We start from the raw sequence: 21630 nt of genomic DNA on the forward strand, positions 1-21630 counted from the left end.
CATTGGAGATGATAGGGAGAGGACGTGCAGCATTCTCTCAGTTTCTGTGTTCAGTGTGCTGCAAATATCTGTGCTCAGTGTGCTGCAAATATCTGTGCTCAGTGTGCTTGCAAATATCTGTGCTCAGTGTGCTGAAAATATCTACGTTCTCTGCCTGAAAAACGCTCCATATCTGTGCTGCATTGTAGTATATAGTAGGACAGTGCAGAATTTTGCTGACCACCAGTATTATATAGCAGTACGGTACAGTAGTCCACTGCTCTACCTACCTCTGTGTCGTCAAGTATACGATCCATCCATACCTGTGGTGCATTTTAGTTGTGCGCAGTATATATAGTAGGAGGACAGTGCAGAATTTTGCTGACCACCAGTATATAATATATAGCAGTACGGTACAGTAGGCCACTGCTCTACCTACCTCTGTGTCGTCAAGTATACTATCCATCCATACCTGTGGTGCATTTTAGTTGTGCGCAGTATATATAGTAGGAGGACAGTGCAGAATTTTGCTGACCACCAGTATATAATATATAGCAGTACGGTACAGTAGGCCACTGCTCTACCTACCTCTGTGTCGTCAAGTATACTATCCATCCATAGCTGTGCTGCATTTTAGTTGTGCGCAGTATATATAGTAGGAGGACAGTGCAGAATTTTGCTGACCACCAGTATATAATATATAGCAGTACGGTACAGTAGGCCACTGCTCTACCTACCTCTGTGTCGTCAAGTATACTATCCATCAATACCTATGGTGCATTTTAGTTGTGCGCAGTATATATAGTAGGAGGACAGTGCAGAATTTTGCTGACCACCAGTATATAATATATAGCAGTACGATATAGTAGGCCACTGCTCTACCTACCTCTGTGTCATCAAGTATACTATCCATCCATACCTGTGCGCAGTATATATAGTAGGAGGACAGTGCAGAATGTTGCTGTGACCACCAGTATATATATAGCAGTACGGTACAGTAGTCCACTGCTCTACCTCTGTGTCGTCAAGTATACTATGCATCCATACCTGTGCTGCATTTTAGTTGTGCGCAGTATATAGTAGGAGGGGACAGTGCAGAATGTTGCTGTGACCACCAGTAAATATATAGCAGTACGGTACAGTAGTTCATTGCTCTACCTCTGTGTCGTCAAGTATACTACAAAAGTTCAGTGAAATGACCCAAAAATCAAAATTAAAAGCGTCTGATGAGAAGCGTAAACTTGCCAATATGCCATTTACGACACGGAGTGGCAAGGAACGGCTGAGGCCCTGGCCTATGTTCATGGCTAGTGGTACAGATTCACATGAGGATGGAAGCACTCATCCTCTCGCTAGAAAACTGCAGTGCCACTCCTAGATGGGCCAGGTGTTTGTGTCGGCCTCTTGGGTCGCTTAGCTTACTCACACAGCTACCTCATTGCACCTCTTTTTTTCTCTGCATCATGTGCTGTTTGGGGACTATTTTTTAAATCTGCCATCCTGTCTGACACTGCAGTGCCACTCCTAGATGGGCCAGGTGTTTGTGTCGGCCACTTGGGTCGCTTAGCTTAGCCATCCAGCGACCTCGGTGCAAATTTTAGGACTAAAAATAATATTGTGAGGTGTGAGGTGTTCAGAATAGACTGGAAATGAGTGGAAATTATGGTTATTGAGGTTAATAATTCTATGGGATCAAAATGACCCCCAAATTCTATGATTTAAGCTGTTTTTGAGGTTTTTTTGTAAAAAAAACACCCGAATCCAAAACACACCCGAATCCGACAAAATATTTTCAGGGAGGTTTTGCCAAAACGCGTCCGAATCCAAAACACGGCCGTGGAACCGAATCCAAAACCAAAACACAAAACCCGAAAAATTTCCGGTGCACATCACTAGTTTGAGTGGATAAATAAAATTCACAAAACACTACAGTTCCTTTAACACGTCAAATAAACTGGATGCAGAAAGCTGTGTTGGTGAACAGAAAATTGACTTACACCCAAAAACTTTTGAGGACCTCAATATATAACTGGTGTCAAATTTCCTTTATGTCCCTACCCTTGTGCCCTAAAACAGTATGGAATTTAGTGTTTTGAATAATTGCAATTACCTAGTCCTTGGAGAGGTGGTGTGCAGATGCAATTGATTACAGCAAGTGTGAGCATATGGAAGTGTGGTTCGCATTTCCAGATACACCTGTTGGCATAGGAAAACACAAGGGGGGTTTCCGGTTGCCCAGAAACCCCCCTCCTCTTGGCAGGTGGCTCAAATTATGACAATAGCAATGGTATATAATACGATTACTAAAGCTGCCGCCACATCATGCAGTGTAAGGGACAGAGAGGAGCTGCAGCACATGCCCAGTGGTAGCAGCTTTTTCTACCAAGTTTGCTGTGTATGGATCTGATTCCTCTATCAGTGCACTGGACCAGAGAGCAGCTGCCAGGAAGAAGAGACAGGCGCCTTACCATGAGGGGGTAGAATATGTGCTTAAAAGTGCAGTACTGTTTCTATTATGTTTGTGTATTTATATATTAATTATTATATGTTTAACCACTTATTTATATTATTTAATGGTTGAATTCAGTATATACTATAGATCATCTATAGTGTTAGATATTGATACTGTATTCCATACAGTACCCAGTGTATAAAAAGGCCAATGTTTGCATAAATGTCCAAGGTCATTACTTGGTTCTTCTACCGTTCTCCTAGACTCCAGTGCTTGTTCCAGTGTTACGCAGAGTGGTAGATTGTGAATTACATTAGGAAACCCCCCCTTTAGAAATCCTGCGTTTGTCACTGCGTTGGAGCTATATCTCTAGTCAAGCCAGAAGCATATTAACACATATGTGGAATCAGTGCCACCCCATGCAATGGGCTCCCCTAGCTTTTGTTAATGCCATACTCCATGTAGTATTTTAGAAAGTTGATGCATGGACAGAAGACGGAAAAGGCTCTGGCATAGTACCAGAGTCTTTACTATCACTTGTGCTGGCATCATCTTTCCAAATATGTCATACAAAAGAGCCAAGTTGGAGGGGGGGGGGGGGGGTGTCAGCTGCAGGCATACGATACCTGGACCCAGGGGCTCTTGTACATCACACACTGCACCAATTAGATACACCATGCAGTTCATCATATGTATGTATTTATTTTTTACTTTTTTGTCAAAATTATTTCATCCTCCTGCCTTAGTTTAAACCAGCACTAACAGCCTTGGCATGTCGCCACTAATGGGGTGGATTCAGCATTGTGTCCCCCAGTAAATGCCCACTATAAAAAGGAGACCCACAGCAAATAAACATTGTGTGTGATAGAGATGAGCGGGTTCGGTTCCTCCGAAACCGAACCCGCCCGAACTTCATGTTTTTTTACACGGGTCCGAGCGACTCGGATCTTCCCGCCTTGCTCGGTTAACCCGAGCGCGCCCAAACGTCATCATCCCGCTGTCGGATTCTCGCGAGGCTCGGATTCTATCGCGAGACTCGGATTCTATATAAGGAGCCGCGCGTCGCCGCCATTTTCACACGTGCATTGAGATTCATAGGGAGAGGACGTGGCTGGCGTCCTCTCCATTTAGAGAAGAGAGTGAGACAGTAGAGAGAGACACAGTAGTAGTAATTTTGGGGAGCATTATTAGGAGGAGTACTACTATACTACTACTACTTGCTGAAGTGATATATAGATTAGATAGTGTGACTGTATTAATTATCTGACTTGTGGGGGAGACACTGACAGTGGGGAGCAGTTAGAGTCTGAGAGCAGGACTCAGGAGTACATATAACGTACAGTGCACACTTTTGCTGCCAAAGTCAGTGCCACACTGCCATTGTGACCACACTGACCACCAGACCAGTATAATATATTTTGTGATTGTCTGCTTAGGAGTACTACTTGCAAGTTGCTGATAGTGTGACCAGTGACCTGACCACCAGTTTAATAATCAATCACCACCACCAGTTTAATATATATATATATATATATATATATATAATTGTATATAATATATATATATATATATATATATATATAATATTGTATACCACCTACCCGTGGTTTTTTTTTTTTCATTCTTCTTTATACATACTACTATAGTAGCTTACTGTAGCAGTCTGCGGTGCTGCTGAGCTGACAGTGTCCAGCAGGTCCGTCATCAGTCATTACATAATAAATATATATACCTGTCCGGCTGCAGTACTAGTGATACTATATATACATATATATTGATTTCATCTCATTATCATCCAGTCTATATTAGCAGCAGACACAGTACGTTAGTCCACGGCTGTAGCTACCTCTGTGTCGGCACTCGGCAGTCCATCCATAATTGTATACCACCTCCCCGTGGTTTTTTTTTTTTCTTTCTTCTTTGTACATACTACTATAGTATAGTAGCTTACTGTAGCAGTCTGCGGTGCTGCAGAGCTGACAGTGTCCAGCAGGTCCGTCATCAGTCATTACATAATAAATATATATACCTGTCCGGCTGCAGTACTAGTGATACTATATATACATATATATTGATTTCATCTCATTATCATCCAGTCTATATTAGCAGCAGACACAGTACGTTAGTCCACGGCTGTAGCTACCTCTGTGTCGGCACTCGGCAGTCCATCCATAATTGTATACCACCTCCCCGTGGTTTTTTTTTTTTTCTTTCTTCTTTGTACATACTACTATAGTATAGTAGCTTACTGTAGCAGTCTGCGGTGCTGCTGAGCTGACAGTGTCCAGCAGGTCCGTCATCAGTCATTACATAATAAATATATATACCTGTCCGGCTGCAGTACTAGTGATACTATATATACATATATATTGATTTCATCTCATTATCATCCAGTCTATATTAGCAGCAGACACAGTACGTTAGTCCACGGCTGTAGCTACCTCTGTGTCGGCACTCGGCAGTCCATCCATAATTGTATACCACCTCCCCGTGGTTTTTTTTTTTCTTTCTTCTTTGTACATACTACTATAGTATAGTAGCTTACTGTAGCAGTCTGCGGTGCTGCAGAGCTGACAGTGTCCAGCAGGTCCGTCATCAGTCATTACATAATAAATATATATACCTGTCCGGCTGCAGTACTAGTGATACTATATATACATATATATTGATTTCATCTCATTATCATCCAGTCTATATTAGCAGCAGACACAGTACGTTAGTCCACGGCTGTAGCTACCTCTGTGTCGGCACTCGGCAGTCCATCCATAATTGTATACCACCTCCCCGTGGTTTTTTTCTTTTCTTTCTTCTTTGTACATACTACTATAGTATAGTAGCTTACTGTAGCAGTCTGCGGTGCTGCTGAGCTGACAGTGTCCAGCAGGTCCGTCATCAGTCATTACATAATAAATATACATACCTGTCCGGCTGCAGTACTAGTGATATTATATTGATTTCATCTCATTATCATCCAGTCTATATTAGCAGCAGACACAGTACGGTAGTCCACGGCTGTAGCTACCTCTGTGTCGGCACTCGGCAGTCCATCCATAATTGTATACCACCTCCCCGTGTTTTTTTTTTTCTTTCTTCTTTGTACATACTACTATAGTATAGTAGCTTACTGTAGCAGTCTGCGGTGCTGCTGAGCTGACAGTGTCCAGCAGGTCCGTCATCAGTCATTACATAATAAATATACATACCTGTCCGGCTGCAGTACTAGTGATATTATATTGATTTCATCTCATTATCATCCAGTCTATATTAGCAGCAGACACAGTACGGTAGTCCACGGCTGTGGCTACCTCTGTGTCGGCACTCGGCAGTCCATCCATAAGTATACTAGTATCCATCCATCTCCATTGTTTACCTGAGGTGCCTTTTAGTTGTGCCTATTAAAATATGGAGAACAAAAATGTTGAGGTTCCAAAATTAGGGAAAGATCAAGATCCACTTCCACCTCGTGCTGAAGCTGCTGCCACTAGTCATGGCCGAGACGATGAAATGCCAGCAACGTCGTCTGCCAAGGCCGATGCCCAATGTCATAGTACAGAGCATGTCAAATCCAAAACACCAAATATCAGTAAAAAAAGGACTCCAAAATCTAAAATCAAATTGTCGTCGGAGAAGCGTAAACTTGCCAATATGCCATTTACCACACGGAGTGGCAAGGAACGGCTGAGGCCCTGGCCTATGTTCATGGCTAGTGGTTCAGCTTCACATGAGGATGGAAGCACTCAGCCTCTCGCTAGAAAAATGAAAAGACTCAAGCTGGCAAAAGCACCGCAAAGAACTGTGCGTTCTTCGAAATCCCAAATCCACAAGGAGAGTCCGACTCCAATTGTGTCGGTTGCGATGCCTGACCTTCCCAACACTGGACGTGAAGAGCATGCGCCTTCCACCATTTGCACGCCCCCTGCAAGTGCTGGAAGGAGCACCCGCAGTCCAGTTCCTGATAGTCAGATTGAAGATGTCAGTGTTGAAGTACACCAGGATGAGGAGGATATGGGTGTTGCTGGTGCTGGGGAGGAAATTGACCAGGAGGATTCTGATGGTGAGGTGGTTTGTTTAAGTCAGGCACCCGGGGAGACACCTGTTGTCCGTAGGAGGAATAGGGCCATTGACATGCCTGGTCAAAATACCAAAAAAATCAGCTCTTCGGTGTGGAAGTATTTCACCAGAAATGCGGAAAACATTTGTCAAGCCGTGTGTTGCCTTTGTCAAGCTGTAATAAGTAGGGGTAAGGACGTTAACCACCTCGTAACATCCTCCCTTATACGTCACCTGCAGCGCATTCATAATAAGTCAGTGACAAGTTCAAAAACTTTGGGTGACAGCGGAAGCAGTCCACTGACCAGTAAATCCCTTCCTCTTGTAACCAAGCTCACGCAAACCACCCCACCAACTCCCTCAGTGTCAATTTCCTCCTTCCCCAGGAATGCCAATAGTCCTGCAGGCCATGTCACTGGCAATTCTGACGATTCCTCTCCTGCCTGGGATTCCTCCGATGCATCCTTGCGTGTAACGCCTACTGCTGCTGGCGCTGCTGTTGTTGCTGCTGGGAGTCGATGGTCATCCCAGAGGGGAAGTCGTAAGCCCACTTGTACTACTTCCAGTAAGCAATTGACTGTCCAACAGTCCTTTGCGAGGAAGATGAAATATCACAGCAGTCATCCTGCTGCAAAGCGGATAACTGAGGCCTTGACAACTATGTTGGTGTTAGACGTGCGTCCGGTATCCTCCGTTAGTTCACAGGGAACTAGACAATTTCTTGAGGTAGTGTGCCCCCGTTACCAAATACCATCTAGGTTCCACTTCTCTAGGCAGGCGATACCGATAATGTACACGGACGTCAGAAAAAGACTCACCAGTGTCCTAAAAAATGCAGTTGTACCCAATGTCCACTTAACCACGGACATGTGGACAAGTGGAGCAGGGCAGGGTCAGGACTATATGACTGTGACAGCCCACTGGGTAGATGTATGGACTCCCGCCGCAAGAACAGCAGCGGCGGCACCAGTAGCAGCATCTTGCAAACGCCAACTCTTTCCTAGGCAGGCTACGCTTTGTATCACCGCTTTCCAGAATACGCACACAGCTAAAAACCTCTTACGGCAACTGAGGAAGATCATCGCAGAATGGCTTACCCCAATTGGACTCTCCTGTGGATTTGTGGCATCGGACAATGCCAGCAATATTGTGTGTGCATTAAATATGGGCAAATTCCAGCACGTCCCATGTTTTGCACATACCTTGAATTTGGTGGTGCAGAATTTTTTAAAAAACGACAGGGGCGTGCAAGAGATGCTGGCGATGGCCAGAAGAATTGCGGGACACTTTCGGCGTACAGGCACCACGTACAGAAGACTGGAGCACCACCAAAAACAACTGAACCTGCCCTGCCATCATCTGAAGCAAGAAGTGGTAACGAGGTGGAATTCAACCCTCTATATGCTTCAGAGGTTGGAGGAGCAGCAAAAGGCCATTCAAGCCTATGCAATTGAGCACGATATAGGAGGTGGAATGCACCTGTCTCAAGCGCAGTGGAGAATGATTTCAACATTGTGCAAGGTTCTGATGCCCTTTGAACTTGCCACATGTGAAGTCAGTTCAGACACTGCCAGCCTGAGTCAGGTCATTCCCCTCATCAGGCTTTTGCAGAAGAAGCTGGAGACATTGAAGGAGGAGCTAACACGGAGCGATTCCGCTAGGTATGTGGGACTTGTGGATGGAGCCCTTAATTCGCTTAACAAGGATTCACGGGTGGTCAATCTGTTGAAATCAGAGCACTACATTTTGGCCACCGTGCTCGATCCTAGATTTAAAGCCTACCTTGGATCTCTCTTTCCGGCAGACACAAGTCTGCTGGGGTTCAAAGACCTGCTGGTGACAAAATTGTCAAGTCAAGCGGAACGCGACCTGTCAACATCTCCTCCTTCACATTCTCCCGCAACTGGGGGTGCGAGGAAAAGGCTCAGAATTCCGAGCCCACCCGCTGGCGGTGATGCAGGGCAGTCTGGAGCGACTGCTGATGCTGACATCTGGTCCGGACTGAAGGACCTGACAACGATTACGGACATGTCGTCTACTGTCACTGCATATGATTCTCTCACCATTGAAAGAATGGTGGAGGATTATATGAGTGACCGCATCCAAGTAGGCACGTCACACAGTCCGTACTTATACTGGCAGGAAAAAGAGGCAATTTGGAGGCCCTTGCACAAACTGGCTTTATTCTACCTAAGTTGCCCTCCCACAAGTGTGTACTCCGAAAGAGTGTTTAGTGCCGCCGCTCACCTTGTCAGCAATCGGCATACGAGGTTACATCCAGAAAATGTGGAGAAGATGATGTTCATTAAAATGAATTATAATCAATTCCTCCGTGGAGACATTCACCAGCAGCAATTGCCTCCACAAAGTACACAGGGAGCTGAGATGGTGGATTCCAGTGGGGACGAATTGATAATCTGTGAGGAGGGGGATGTACACGGTGATATATCGGAGGATGATGATGAGGTGGAGATCGTGCCTCTGTAGAGCCAGTTTGTGCAAGGAGCGATTAATTGCTTCTTTTTTGGTGGGGGTCCAAACCAACCCGTCATTTCAGTCACAGTCGTGTGGCAGACCCTGTCACTGAAATGATGGGTTGGTTAAAGTGTGCATGTCCTGTTTATACAACATAAGGGTGGGTGGGAGGGCCCAAGGACAATTCCATCTTGCACCTCCTTTTTTCTTTAATTTTTCTTAATTTAATTAATTAATTAATTTTTCTTAATTTAATTTTTTGCGTCATGTGCTGTTTGGGGAGGGTTTTTTGGAAGGGCCATCCTGCGTGCCACTGCAGTGCCACTCCTAGATGGGCCCGGTGTTTGTGTCGGCCACTAGGGTCGCTTATCTTACTCACACAGCTACCTCATTGCGCCTCTTTTTTTCTTTGCGTCATGTGCTGTTTGGGGAGGGTTTTTTGGAAGGGCCATCCTGCGTGCCACTGCAGTGCCACTCCTAGATGGGCCCGGTGTTTGTGTCGGCCACTAGGGTCGCTTAGCTTACTCACACAGCTACCTCATTGCGCCTCTTTTTTTCTTTGCGTCATGTGCTGTTTGGGGAGGGTTTTTTGGAAGGGACATCCTGCGTGACACTGCAGTGCCACTCCTAGATGGGCCCGGTGTTTGTGTCGGCCACTAGGGTCGCTTATCTTACTCACACAGCTACCTCATTGCGCCTCTTTTTTTCTTTGCGTCATGTGCTGTTTGGGGAGGGTTTTTTAGAAGGGCCATCCTGCGTGCCACTGCAGTGCCACTCCTAGATGGGCCCGGTGTTTGTGTCGACCACTAGGGTCGCTTATCTTACTCACACAGCTACCTCATTGCGCCTCTTTTTTTCTTTGCGTCATGTGCTGTTTGGGGAGGGTTTTTTGGAAGGGCCATCCTGCGTGCCACTGCAGTGCCACTCCTAGATGGGCCCGGTGTTTGTGTCGGCCACTAGGGTCGCTTAGCTTACTCACACAGCTACCTCATTGCGCCTCTTTTTTTCTTTGCGTCATGTGCTGTTTGGGGAGGGTTTTTTGGAAGGGCCATCCTGCGTGCCACTGCAGTGCCACTCCTAGATGGGCCCGGTGTTTGTGTCGGCCACTAGGGTCGCTTAGCTTACTCACACAGCTACCTCATTGCGCCTCTTTTTTTCTTTGCATCATGTGCTGTTTGGGGAGGGTTTTTTGGAAGGGACATCCTGCGTGACACTGCAGTGCCACTCCTAGATGGGCCCGGTGTTTGTGTCGGCCACTAGGGTCGCTTATCTTACTCACACAGCTACCTCATTGCGCCTCTTTTTTTCTTTGCGTCATGTGCTGTTTGGGGAGGGTTTTTTGGAAGGGCCATCCTGCGTGCCACTGCAGTGCCACTCCTAGATGGGCCCGGTGTTTGTGTCGGCCACTAGGGTCGCTTATCTTACTCACACAGCTACCTCATTGCGCCTCTTTTTTTCTTTGCGTCATGTGCTGTTTGGGGAGGGTTTTTTGGAAGGGCCATCCTGCGTGCCACTGCAGTGCCACTGCTAGATGGGCCCGGTGTTTGTGTCGGCCACTAGGGTCGCTTAGCTTACTCACACAGCTACCTCATTGCGCCTCTTTTTTTCTTTGCGTCATGTGCTGTTTGGGGAGGGTTTTTGGAAGGGACATCCTGCGTGACACTGCAGTGCCACTCCTAGATGGGCCCGGTGTTTGTGTCGGCCACTAGGGTCGCTTATCTTACTCACACAGCTACCTCATTGCGCCTCTTTTTTTCTTTGCGTCATGTGCTGTTTGGGGTGGGTTTTTTGGAAGGGCCATCCTGCGTGCCACTGCAGTGCCACTCCTAGATGGGCCCGGTGTTTGTGTCGGCCACTAGGGTCGCTTATCTTACTCACACAGCTACCTCATTGCGCCTCTTTTTTTCTTTGCGTCATGTGCTGTTTGGGGAGGGTTTTTTGGAAGGGCCATCCTGCGTGCCACTGCAGTGCCACTCCTAGATGGGCCCGGTGTTTGTGTCGGCCACTAGGGTCGCTTATCTTACTCACACAGCTACCTCATTGCGCCTCTTTTTTTCTTTGCGTCATGTGCTGTTTGGGGAGGCTTTTTTGGAAGGGACATCCTGCGTGACACTGCAGTGCCACTCCTAGATGGGCCAGGTGTTTGTGTCGGCCACTAGGGTCGCTTAGCTTACTCACACAGCTACCTCATTGCGCCTCTTTTTTTCTTTGCGTCATGTGCTGTTTGGGGACGGTTTTTTGGAAGGGACATCCTGCGTGACACTGCAGTGCCACTCCTAGATGGGCCAGGTGTTTGTGTCGGCCACTAGGGTCGCTTAGCTTAGTCATCCAGCGACCTCGGTGCAAATTTTAGGACTAAAAATAATATTGTGAGGTGTGAGGTATTCAGAATAGACTGAAAATGAGTGGAAATTATGGTTTTTGAGGTTAATAATACTTTGGGATCAAAATGACCCCCAAATTCTATGATTTAAGCTGTTTTTTAGGGTTTTTTGAAAAAAACACCCGAATCCAAAACACACCCGAATCCGACAAAAAAAATTCGGTGAGGTTTTGCCAAAATGCGTTCGAACCCAAAACACGGCCGCGGAACCGAACCCAAAACCAAAACACAAAACCCGAAAAATTTCCGGTGCTCATCACTAGTGTGTGATGGTACAAGTTCTGGCAGGCATTTGAAATGAAAATACTGATGAAATACCTGAAAACTTTTTAATGTCTCACGTGAATGGGGACATGCAGGTAAGCATGAGATAAAGACCTTTCCATTGCTTCTAAGATGGACTGTGCGGACTCCATCCTGAACCTGGCAGCATAGATGTACGGAAATCTCAGCTGTGCTTTCTAATTATAACAAAACAAGCTCTTTTTAAAGTATTTGAAATAGCGTCCATGACATTCTGTTGTAATAATGTTTGCAAACTTTGTCTCATGGGCTGCACCTCTAATTGGTGTTTGGTGCTGGTGACTCAAGAACTCGCCTTTGAGGACTGACAAAGAACTAGGGGGTCTATTTACTAATCCTTGGATGGAGATAAAGTGGATTGAGATAAAGTACCAGCCAATTAATTCTACAATTTCTATGCCCTACTGGTGGTCCAGATCTCTGCAAAGTCACCTGTGCCTCCCGGCACAGATGACTCTCTGAGCAGGGCAGCAGCTCCTGTGTGCCAGTGGCAGCATGCACTATATACCCGTGTCAAGGCGCGGCACCCCCTGCATCCCACTCACAGCTCTGAGCAGACAGCTCCGCCAGCATTATCTCCACTCACCCTGCTTCCCGCGCTTACCAATACAGGGCTGAGCAGGGTCCCTGAAAGTCCACGTTGGGCTGAGACAGCGGGGTGGGGCTGCGCTTGGAGTTGTCCCGGGTCAAAGGCAAATGGGTGGGGCTGGGGCTGTGTGTTACAGGGGGCAATCGCCCCCCATCTAAATCCCCCACTGATGCAATCCCATGATTTATACTGCGCTGATTAAGCTGGCCCTGTGCATCACTCCACTCTACTTATATCTATGTAAATCAATCCAGGAATAAGACCGTGCATATGAAACAGTGTTTCTTTCATTTCTTTATTGCCAAATTTAGAGATAATTTTGAAGAAAAGAGCTAACACGGCAATGTTTTTCCTTAACAGCAAACATCTGTCTAAATGAGCTGAGCAGTAACTAATGTGTTTCATGAAATACAAGCTTTGCACATCTGTAAGACAAATAGGCTTATTTCATCACCACTGATGTATGCAGACGTCTGATTGCCATAGCATGTTATTAACCCTCCGTCAGGCGCACCTCTGGGACTCCTGGGTTTAGACGCAGTGCGCCTGACAGGCAACTGTTAGAAAATCATCATTAGCACCTAATTAACTCAATTCTAATGCTCGTAAAGTGATCAGTGACCTTCATTAGGACGTACAAAGAGAGAAATGGTAGGCTTTATGGGCCATCTCAGCAGAAAATCTGAAGCAAAAAACAGAAAACACGAACATGAGTATAAGTTTGGGAGCAGTGTGCCTGAGAGGTCACCCTGGACCAACCTACATATTTCCGCAAAATATCCACAACCTTTGTAATTTTCATTCATAAAATTAGCAAAATAAACAATAGATGAAAATAAAAGGAAAACCGAACCTTCAAAAGTCGGATGAGTTTGGGCGCAGTGTGCCTGAGAGGCCAGGTGGGTCACTACCATAGGTGTGCGCAGGGGGGGTGCCTGGTGCGCACAGGCACCCCCTAATGTCTGGCACCCCGATCTCACATGCCTGATGCAGCGATCGCCGAGCAGGCTGATTACTGTCCCCTCTGCGCTGCACCCTGTCAGGACTGCATTACTGACCGGACGCCTGGGTTAATCAAGGGTGCCACTGCCACCGGCTTTCAAACTCCCGGCTCCACCTCAATGTACAAAAACAGCGTGATGTGACGTGATGACATCATGCTGCTCACACAACCACCCGTCACACCCGCCACACGCCCACCTCTCTCCTTCTATGCTATGCCAATGCCAGCCACTGATGAGGATCAGCATGCAGCCAGCGTTCCTCTTAGGAAGACAAATTCAATACTGGCAGGCGGTCGGCAGCAGCAGTGACACGTTACTCGTTTTTCCGGCAGCAGCAGTACTAGTCTGCGACTGTCAGTAAGTGACTGACTTGTAAGTAAGCTGCTGCAGCTTGCAGGGGAAAGAGAGGGGGAGCCAGACCAGGCTGAGGAGGAACAGTGTAATTGAAGTGAGTGCTATCAGGGGTGTTTGTTTGGTGCACACAACATCTGACAATGCATCTGCTTTATTAGGATTGGTACAAGGGTGGATATTTTATATTGTGTTGACCATCAATAGATGGTGCTAGACATACCCAAAAGGGGGTTCTAGACACACCCCTCCGATGGTGCACCCCCTAATAAAATGTGCTGCGCACGCCTATGGTCACTACTGCTCTTCGAAACCCCCCTAGTCAGTTTTCCGGCTGCCTGCGTGGAGTGCAGTAGTGACACTCCTAGCCTCTTAGGCACACTGCGCCCAAACTCATCAAACTTTTGAAGGTTCGGTTTTCTCTTTCTTTTCATCTATTAGGAGAGATAGGCCCCTGCGCCCCCTTAGGGCGGAGAGGGGAGCAAGAACAGCTTTGCGGCGCCTGTCAGGCCAGCTGCGCCTGACTCTAAGGGTTAAACTGAAATGTTATCATATTTTGAAAAACCCAGACAAGTAGAAGAAATCTGCTGAAACCCATAACAACCAAAATGTTCTCATTGTCTAGCGCTAGACTTACTGAAGCCAACATCTTATTAACTAACACAAATGACAAAGTTACTTGTGCAGTAAATATCAAAACTATATTTTCTGCGAAAGATGAAATAACATTGTAGAAAATGAACTGATGCATATAAAAATAGTTTGAAGTCTGTAAGCACGCCTTCTCCACCATGATGTCTTCTTGTAGCTGTTACATTATTTTCAGATTTTTCATTGCAGATTCCAGACTCTAAAAAGGAAAGTAGAAAATGTAATTCTCAAATGTTTTTCTACAGACTATGATTCAAGAAAAAAAAAGCCCTTTATACTGCACAAGTATCCTCATCTATTATCTCAGGGAAGAATGTGGATCACATCTAAGAGCAGTGGATTGCGGGCAGTGATTTTCCATGATAATAAATACAAGACTTAGCCTGTACATATTTTCATTATAAGCAAACAGCGGTATAAAAAGAATAATAAATATTAGAACCAATAGATACATGGGCGTAACTATAGTGGGTGCAATGGGTGCCACTGCTATGGGGCCCGGAGGCGTAGGATAGCCTGGGCCCAGGTTAAAAAGTTACATACCATTTTTCCAGATATGCCTGCTAAGCAACTGGGTCTGATCCATTGGCCAGCCTGAATTGTGTGACAACATTACATTTTCAGTTAGAGGTGTGTGTAGTGGATGTTATAATGGTAAGGGTGTACTGTGATGTGGCATAATAAGAACTGGGGAATTTTAATGCGGCACAATATGAAATGGAGGCACTATAGTGTGGCATAATATGAACTGGGGCACTGTAACATAGCATAATGTGACCTGGAGGGCATTATACTGTGGCACAGAATGAACAGGGGGCACTGCAATGTGGCATAATATGAAGTGGGGATACTGTGTGGCATAATGTGCACTGGCAGTCCTACAAAGTGACATCATGTAAACTAGGGAACTACAATGGTTCATAATATAAACTAGGGCACTACTATAGTGAATAATATTAACTAAGGCACTACCATGGTTCAAAAAATTAACTAGGGCACTATTATGGGGCATAAAATTAATCATTGCTGCAGAGGTTTCTCTCAAGAAGCACTGGGACAGGGGCCCCACCTGTATGTTTGAATGGGGCGCACAAAGTTGTGGTTATGCCACTGAATAGATATATAGTAACAAAATAAGTTACATTTATATCTTCAAAAAGAAAATCTCCCTGGATGTTATATAGGATGGGTCAATATTTACACAAAGTATATATGAAATAAATGAAATAAAGGCCATGAATTATGTTCTATGCAATAATAAATGAACAGACAGAGGTATAGCTAGACATTTTTGGGCCCCATAGTAAAATGTTGTAGGTGCTCCTCCAACATACACACATCTAGAGGGGGAGGGAGGTCATCTGCATAGAGATACGGTCCACAATAATATCATGGGGTCAGTTGAGTACATAGAATGGGAAATAAAGAATATAGAGGCAGATGTATTAACCTGGAGAAGGCATAAGGAAGTGATAAACCAGTGATATGTGCAAGGTGATAAAGGCAACAGCCAATCAGATCCTAACTGTTAATTTACATATTGGAGCTGATTTGCTGGCGCCTTTATCACCTTGTACATATCACTGGTTTATCACTTCCTTATGCCTTCTCCAGGTTAATACATCTGTTCCATAATGTGCACAATCTACCAATCATAAATTTGCAATGTAGTGCAGGTGGAGGGACTCCAGCACATTAACGATTGGTCTGAACGATTTTCATTCAGTGTAGTTGCATGACAATCGGCTCACGCTTTAAAACATGGGGGGTAATTCAGCCCCCATCGCTGTTGTGCAAATTTGCAAGGAGGCCGATTATCGATCAACTGCGCACGCATATGGTTCTTAGTGCGCACATGCATGGCCAAACTGCAAAAAATCCTGCGTCTTTTTTGATAGCTAAGCGCACACAAGTTGATTGACAGGAAGGGGATGTTTGGGGGGTGATAACTGGCAGTTTTCCGAAAGTGTCAGTAAAAATGCAGGCGTTCCCAAGCATTTTCAGGGAGGGTGTATGACGTCAGCTCTGGCCCCGATCAGCCTGATTCTATGACACTGTAGGAGTAGGTCCTGGGCTATACACAGACTGCACAGACTGGAAAAAACATTCAATGGTGAATTGCGAACGGATTTGCAGCTGACCGGCATTTGAAAAGCTTTTCGCAAGGCGTATGCAGACTTGCACGGGGCAGGTGTTCACTCTGTCTGGGCGGCGACAATCTGATCGCAAACCTCTGCAAATTTGCGGAGGAGCGATCAGGTCTGAATTAGGCCCATGATCTTTTCATATGTGAATGAACTTTGCTGAGCGATGGCCTGACAGATGGTGCATTAAACCAAGTACATCAACATGAAGATACATAAATGTGGCTCACCTTTACGTCCCAAATGCACATCCCTCCATCCATCCCAGTCGTACAAAATTTGGAACATTTTGCTTTCCCTCCACTCAGCACAGAAATTTGACTGTAAAGAATGTATAGAACATATATTTTATGCAGTTTTATAAACAAAAGCAATAATAAGCTGATCTATACTCCATTGAAGTCTATACAAACTGACAATACTGTATAAGGACTGTGACTGAGATCCAAGGCAAAAATATAAGGACAGTGAAATATGAGCAGAACTAGTCAGTCCAGCAACAGGTTAGTACTCCTCTGTATATTGATAATGATGTTACATTTTCTGTGGGTGCCTCTTAAACTGGATACACACTATAAGATAAACTGTGCGATATATCGTTCCAACGTGGATCTAAATAACATCCATTGCTCCTGGCCGTCTTCCATTGAATTGTCCCACTGGATTGCTGCATGTACAACGGTACGGTACATGCATGGACGTAACTATAGTGGGTGCAAGAGGTGCTACTGCTACGGGGCCCATATGCTTAGGGTGCCCCGGACCTAAGTCATAAGTGGTCTACCAAGTTCCCGGAATTAGTTGCTGAGCAATTATGTCCAGCCTGTTGCCCAGCCTGAGAATAGGAACTCATTAGCATATACTGTAGGCGGAAGTTTCTGTCTCTCAGTAATGCCCCACACTGATATGATCTATCTCTCCTGTGCTCCCATTTTGCCCCCAGAGGCACAGCTGAGCTATGCAGTGAGCGGACACTATCAGAGATGGCTTCTCTTGTGAAGTGAACTGGGAGATGAGAATTGAGCTCTGATATTAGCAGTGTCCCAGAAAGGGACATGGGGCCTTATTCAGTATGAATCGCATCAGTGATGCGATCACATACTGAAGTATTTGTGCCCAGTGCGCATGCGCAGGAGCCCTACTGTGCCTGCGCACAGTGAGATGCGATCGCCTTTGCCTGAAACACAGGCAGAGGTGTTCACTCGGTGGTCTGGGGCAGTGATGTGGCATATGAGTGAAATGGCTCATGAACATATCCACTAACAGAAACGGGTTGGGATTGAAATGTCGGCGGTTGGGATGCCGGCGGCCAGAATACCGACCGTGGTATCCCGATGATCAGAATCCCAACAGGGGAAGGTAAGTATACTTACTTTCCCCCAATGGCCCCATAACCCTCCCTTCTAAACCTAATCGTCCCACCCCAGCAGCCTCACCCTCCCCGGTGGTGCCTACTCCGAACATCCTCTCCCCGCAGCACCACTTCGGTGAGACATAATGTGTTTGCATAGCTCCTGTGCTAAATGCAGTAAGCAAGGCTTTTGGAATCTGTGCTGACAAACAATAAATCAATGTTGTACTTTGTAGTGAGGGCGACTCTTCATTCAGTTTTTTTTTTTTTTTTGCTTTTATAGGTTTTTTTTCTGTTTGTTTGTTTGTTTGTTTGTTTTCTGCACCAAAAATAGGGAATCAATAGGAAGCAGAAAGTATTTCTCCAGCTTGCAAATATTTTGGTTGAGATTTGTTATCCACACAATTTTTGAGTCTCTCACTGTCAATTTCTCCATGTCCTGGACACTACTTGCTGGGCACCCTGCTTGGACATTGCAAGGAGATAATGCTTGCTACACCACTTTCCTTTACGGCTCCTGCACTCCACCCTGGACACTTGCCCTCGGTGACCTTGCCGTGAGTATCTGTCCACATACCCTACCTCTCTCCCTAATACCCTAACCCTCACCCTTAATCCTAATACCCTAATACTATTACCTAAATGCTCATCCTTAAGTGCCTTGAGTCCCATTTGAGAAAGTGCGCTCTATAAATAAAATTATTATTAGTTTTAATCCTAACCCTAAACACAATACTCATCACTAATAATTTGACCCTCACACTTAATCCTAACCCCTAATCCCTAACACGAATACCCTAACCCTAACAATCCGAACTCTAACACTAATACCCTAACCAAAACCCCTAATCCAACTCTAACCCCTAACCCTAATAACCACACCCTAAAAGGGTAGACTAGATGGGGCAAATGGTTATTATCTGTCATCAAATTCTATGTTTCTCTCTCATTGATATTCTTCCTGAGAATCAGGGCCGGATTAATGGTAGTGGGGGCTCCAGGGCAAAGAAGGTATTGGGGCCCTCACCAATGACTTTGCACCCCACTGTTGTCACTACTTTGCCCCTTGGTGGAGCAGGAGAGGATGAAAGGAGTGAGAGAGATAAAGAGGGTGTGAGGGAGGGAGGGAGGGAGGGAGGGAGGAAGAGGGAGAGAGAGAGAGAGAGAGAGAGAGAGAGAGAGAGGGAGATGGTATCAGGGAGAAAAAGAGAAGAGCGAGGCAGATAAAGAGGGTGACAGAGAGAAAGGGTGTCAGAGAGAGAGAGAGAGAGAGAGAGAGAGAGAGAGATGGTGTCAGGGAGAGAGAGATGGTCAGGGAGAAGAAGTTGGAGGGAGGGAGGGGGGGAGAGAGAAAGTATGTGTGTGTCAGGGAGAAAGAGAAGGTCTAAGGCATGGGTCTTCATCCTGTGGCCCTCCAGCTGCTGTGAAACTACACATCCCAGCATGCCCTGCCACAGTTTTGCTATTAAGGTATGCTAAAACTGAGGCAGGGCATGCTGGGATGTGTAGTTCCACAGCAGCTGGAGGGTCGCAGGTTGAAGACCCATGGTCTAAGGGAAGAGAGGGTGTAGGAGTGAGAGAGAGGATGCCAGTGAAAAAGAGGGATTGAGAGAAAAAGAGGGGTCAGGGAGGGAGTGAGAGAGAGAGGGGTCACGGAGAGGCAGCGAGAGGGGAGCAAGAGATAGGGTGTCAGGAGAGACAGAGGCAAAGTGGTACATTTACTGAGCTCAGTGTTTGGTCAATTTTTCAATAACGGAAATTAACTGAAGACAAAACACAGGAGTGTTGGCTCAAACAGAAGTTTAAAACACGGGTGTAATCGCAAATCAAATACCCCATTGGCCAAACTCTGAAGTACTTTTAATAGAAAACAACAGAACACAGAAATTTACCAAGATTCGTGTTTGCAAACACACATGAATTGTCAGAATTTTCCCCAAAATAGAAGTTTCAAATGCACCACCTCACCAGCAGCATGTTTGCAAAATCACCCATTATAATCTCATTACTTACAATAGAACATTTCTCATTTAACAAATAAAACCATTACACATAACCAACATACTGTACTTGTTGTTAAAAAAATAAATAAAAAAAATCTAATTTTATGGGTTAACCATATAATCTATCTATCTTCTATATATATATATAAAAATGGATATATGTGTGTACATATATTCCAGCATAACTCTGGAATGCCTGGAGCAATTTACACCAAAAGCAATTTACACCAAACTTGGAACACATATGACTTACAATATGGAAAAAAATATTGTGGGGGTAAGACACCCCTAGCACCCCTAGGGGTGGGGTTGGGAAGGGGGTGAAATGGAAAAATCCATAGTTTTCGGGGGTCGCTGAGATGAATATTGACACTCCCGATGCCGTTTCAGCATGGGGGGTAAGAAGGGGAGAAAAATAAAATGTCCAACAAGACTGACAGTGTCAAATCCATAGTTTTCTAGGTCGCTAAGCTTTTTTAAAATTGATATGTTACTTAGACTGTCCGTTAACATATAGGCTATGTATCTAATTCTGTTGGGGGTTGGGTAGTGAACTTAAACTTGAAGATGAGTACAATGAAAATAGTCTTATTGCGTTAATATTTCCTCGCGGTGAAGCCGTAGGGAAAAAGCTAGTAGTTTAAAAAACAAACAAACATATGACCCTTTCTTTGGTAATATTTAAACATAAATGAAAAGGTTGCACTTTTGATAAGAAATGACAAATCTCTTCAAAAACAATGGTGTATGTACATTTTGCAAACACGGACCGGAATACGGTCGCAATTGAAAAAAACAGAACAGACTCAAAACCACCCATTTACAGGAGTAATTGTAGCCTGAAACATACCTGTAAAATATGGCCATGCTAATCCATTTTTTTAAAACGGTGATCTCGGTCACAATCCTTTTCCGAAACTGCACCTTGTCAGTCTTGACCACTGATTACAGAATACCCCCCATTCTATGTTCAGCTGCCAACCTCTAAGACAAGACTGAGGGCCACGATAGTTTAACCATCATGGTTAGTATTAGACTCTGTTCCCTGGGTTAAGCCACCTTCAATCAATTGTAGTGTACTGTACTGGGTCCACATCTTAAGTTATAACAGTTCGCTCAGGCCATGGACACAACAAACATCCACTGCTAATCTTGACTTTACAATACTACCCTTCCATTAGTAAAATATCAGTAGGGTAAACAGATCCAGATTAATCATCCTCTGCAGGTCCTTTCTAATCACATGAATGGACTTTAGAATTTCCTGGCCCTTAATCCTTTTGTTTCAGGTTTATTTTGTCATACCAGCTTCTGGACCTGTATTCATGAAGGTGAACACAGAGCACCCAGGCTTTCCATGCGGGCCTGCTGGCAGTGATTATTGGGGGATGGAGGGATCCCCCATTTGTGCTTAATTAGCCCTTTGTGCTAAATTATAGAGGAAAGGGACTGTCCAGACCAATAGTTTCCTTTTGGTGTGAGTTGTTATATTCCATCTTGGCTAGTTCTTGATTTTGCCATTCCATAATGTCTTAGATTAACCCAGTTGGTTGTCTAACTTGTCTTCTTTTTTTTTTTTTTTAAATCATGAATTTTTATTTGGAAGGCCAACAGAAAAAACAGATGCATAAGTATTCTCCAAGAAAATAATAAAAGGAGGTGAGTATATAGTAGTACATCACCTAGCCTGGAGATTTGAGATATAACATAAAAATAATTTTTAGTAAATAATAAGATAGAATATGAAAAATAAAAGAAAGAATTAAAAAATGTAAAATAAATAAAAACGGTGTGAGCCCGGTGAGATCTGTGTTGTAGTGAAGTTGAAAAGTATTTAGCAAGACGGGCAAGCATAGTAGGTGGAAAGGGAGAGAAAAAGAAGAAAGATCAAAAGA

At 44.9% G+C, this 21630-nt stretch overlaps 1 protein-coding gene across 1 annotated transcript in view; it reads right to left on the reverse strand.

Moving 5' to 3' along the window:
* Positions 1 to 12512: 12512 nt before the first annotated feature.
* Positions 12513 to 21630, reverse strand: part of ARPC1B (actin related protein 2/3 complex subunit 1B) — a 102478-nt gene continuing 93360 nt past the window's right edge. Inside the window, exons 9-10 of the mRNA XM_063934173.1 lie at positions 16612 to 16702; positions 12513 to 14436 (exon numbers count right to left, since the gene is read on the reverse strand). Coding sequence (XP_063790243.1) covers positions 14398 to 14436; positions 16612 to 16702 — 130 coding nt within the window. The 3' untranslated portion in view covers positions 12513 to 14397. The remainder of the gene's footprint in view (positions 14437 to 16611; positions 16703 to 21630) is intronic.

This window comes from Pseudophryne corroboree, chromosome 7, assembly GCF_028390025.1.
Source record: "Pseudophryne corroboree isolate aPseCor3 chromosome 7, aPseCor3.hap2, whole genome shotgun sequence".
Lineage (NCBI taxonomy): Eukaryota > Metazoa > Chordata > Amphibia > Anura > Myobatrachidae > Pseudophryne > Pseudophryne corroboree.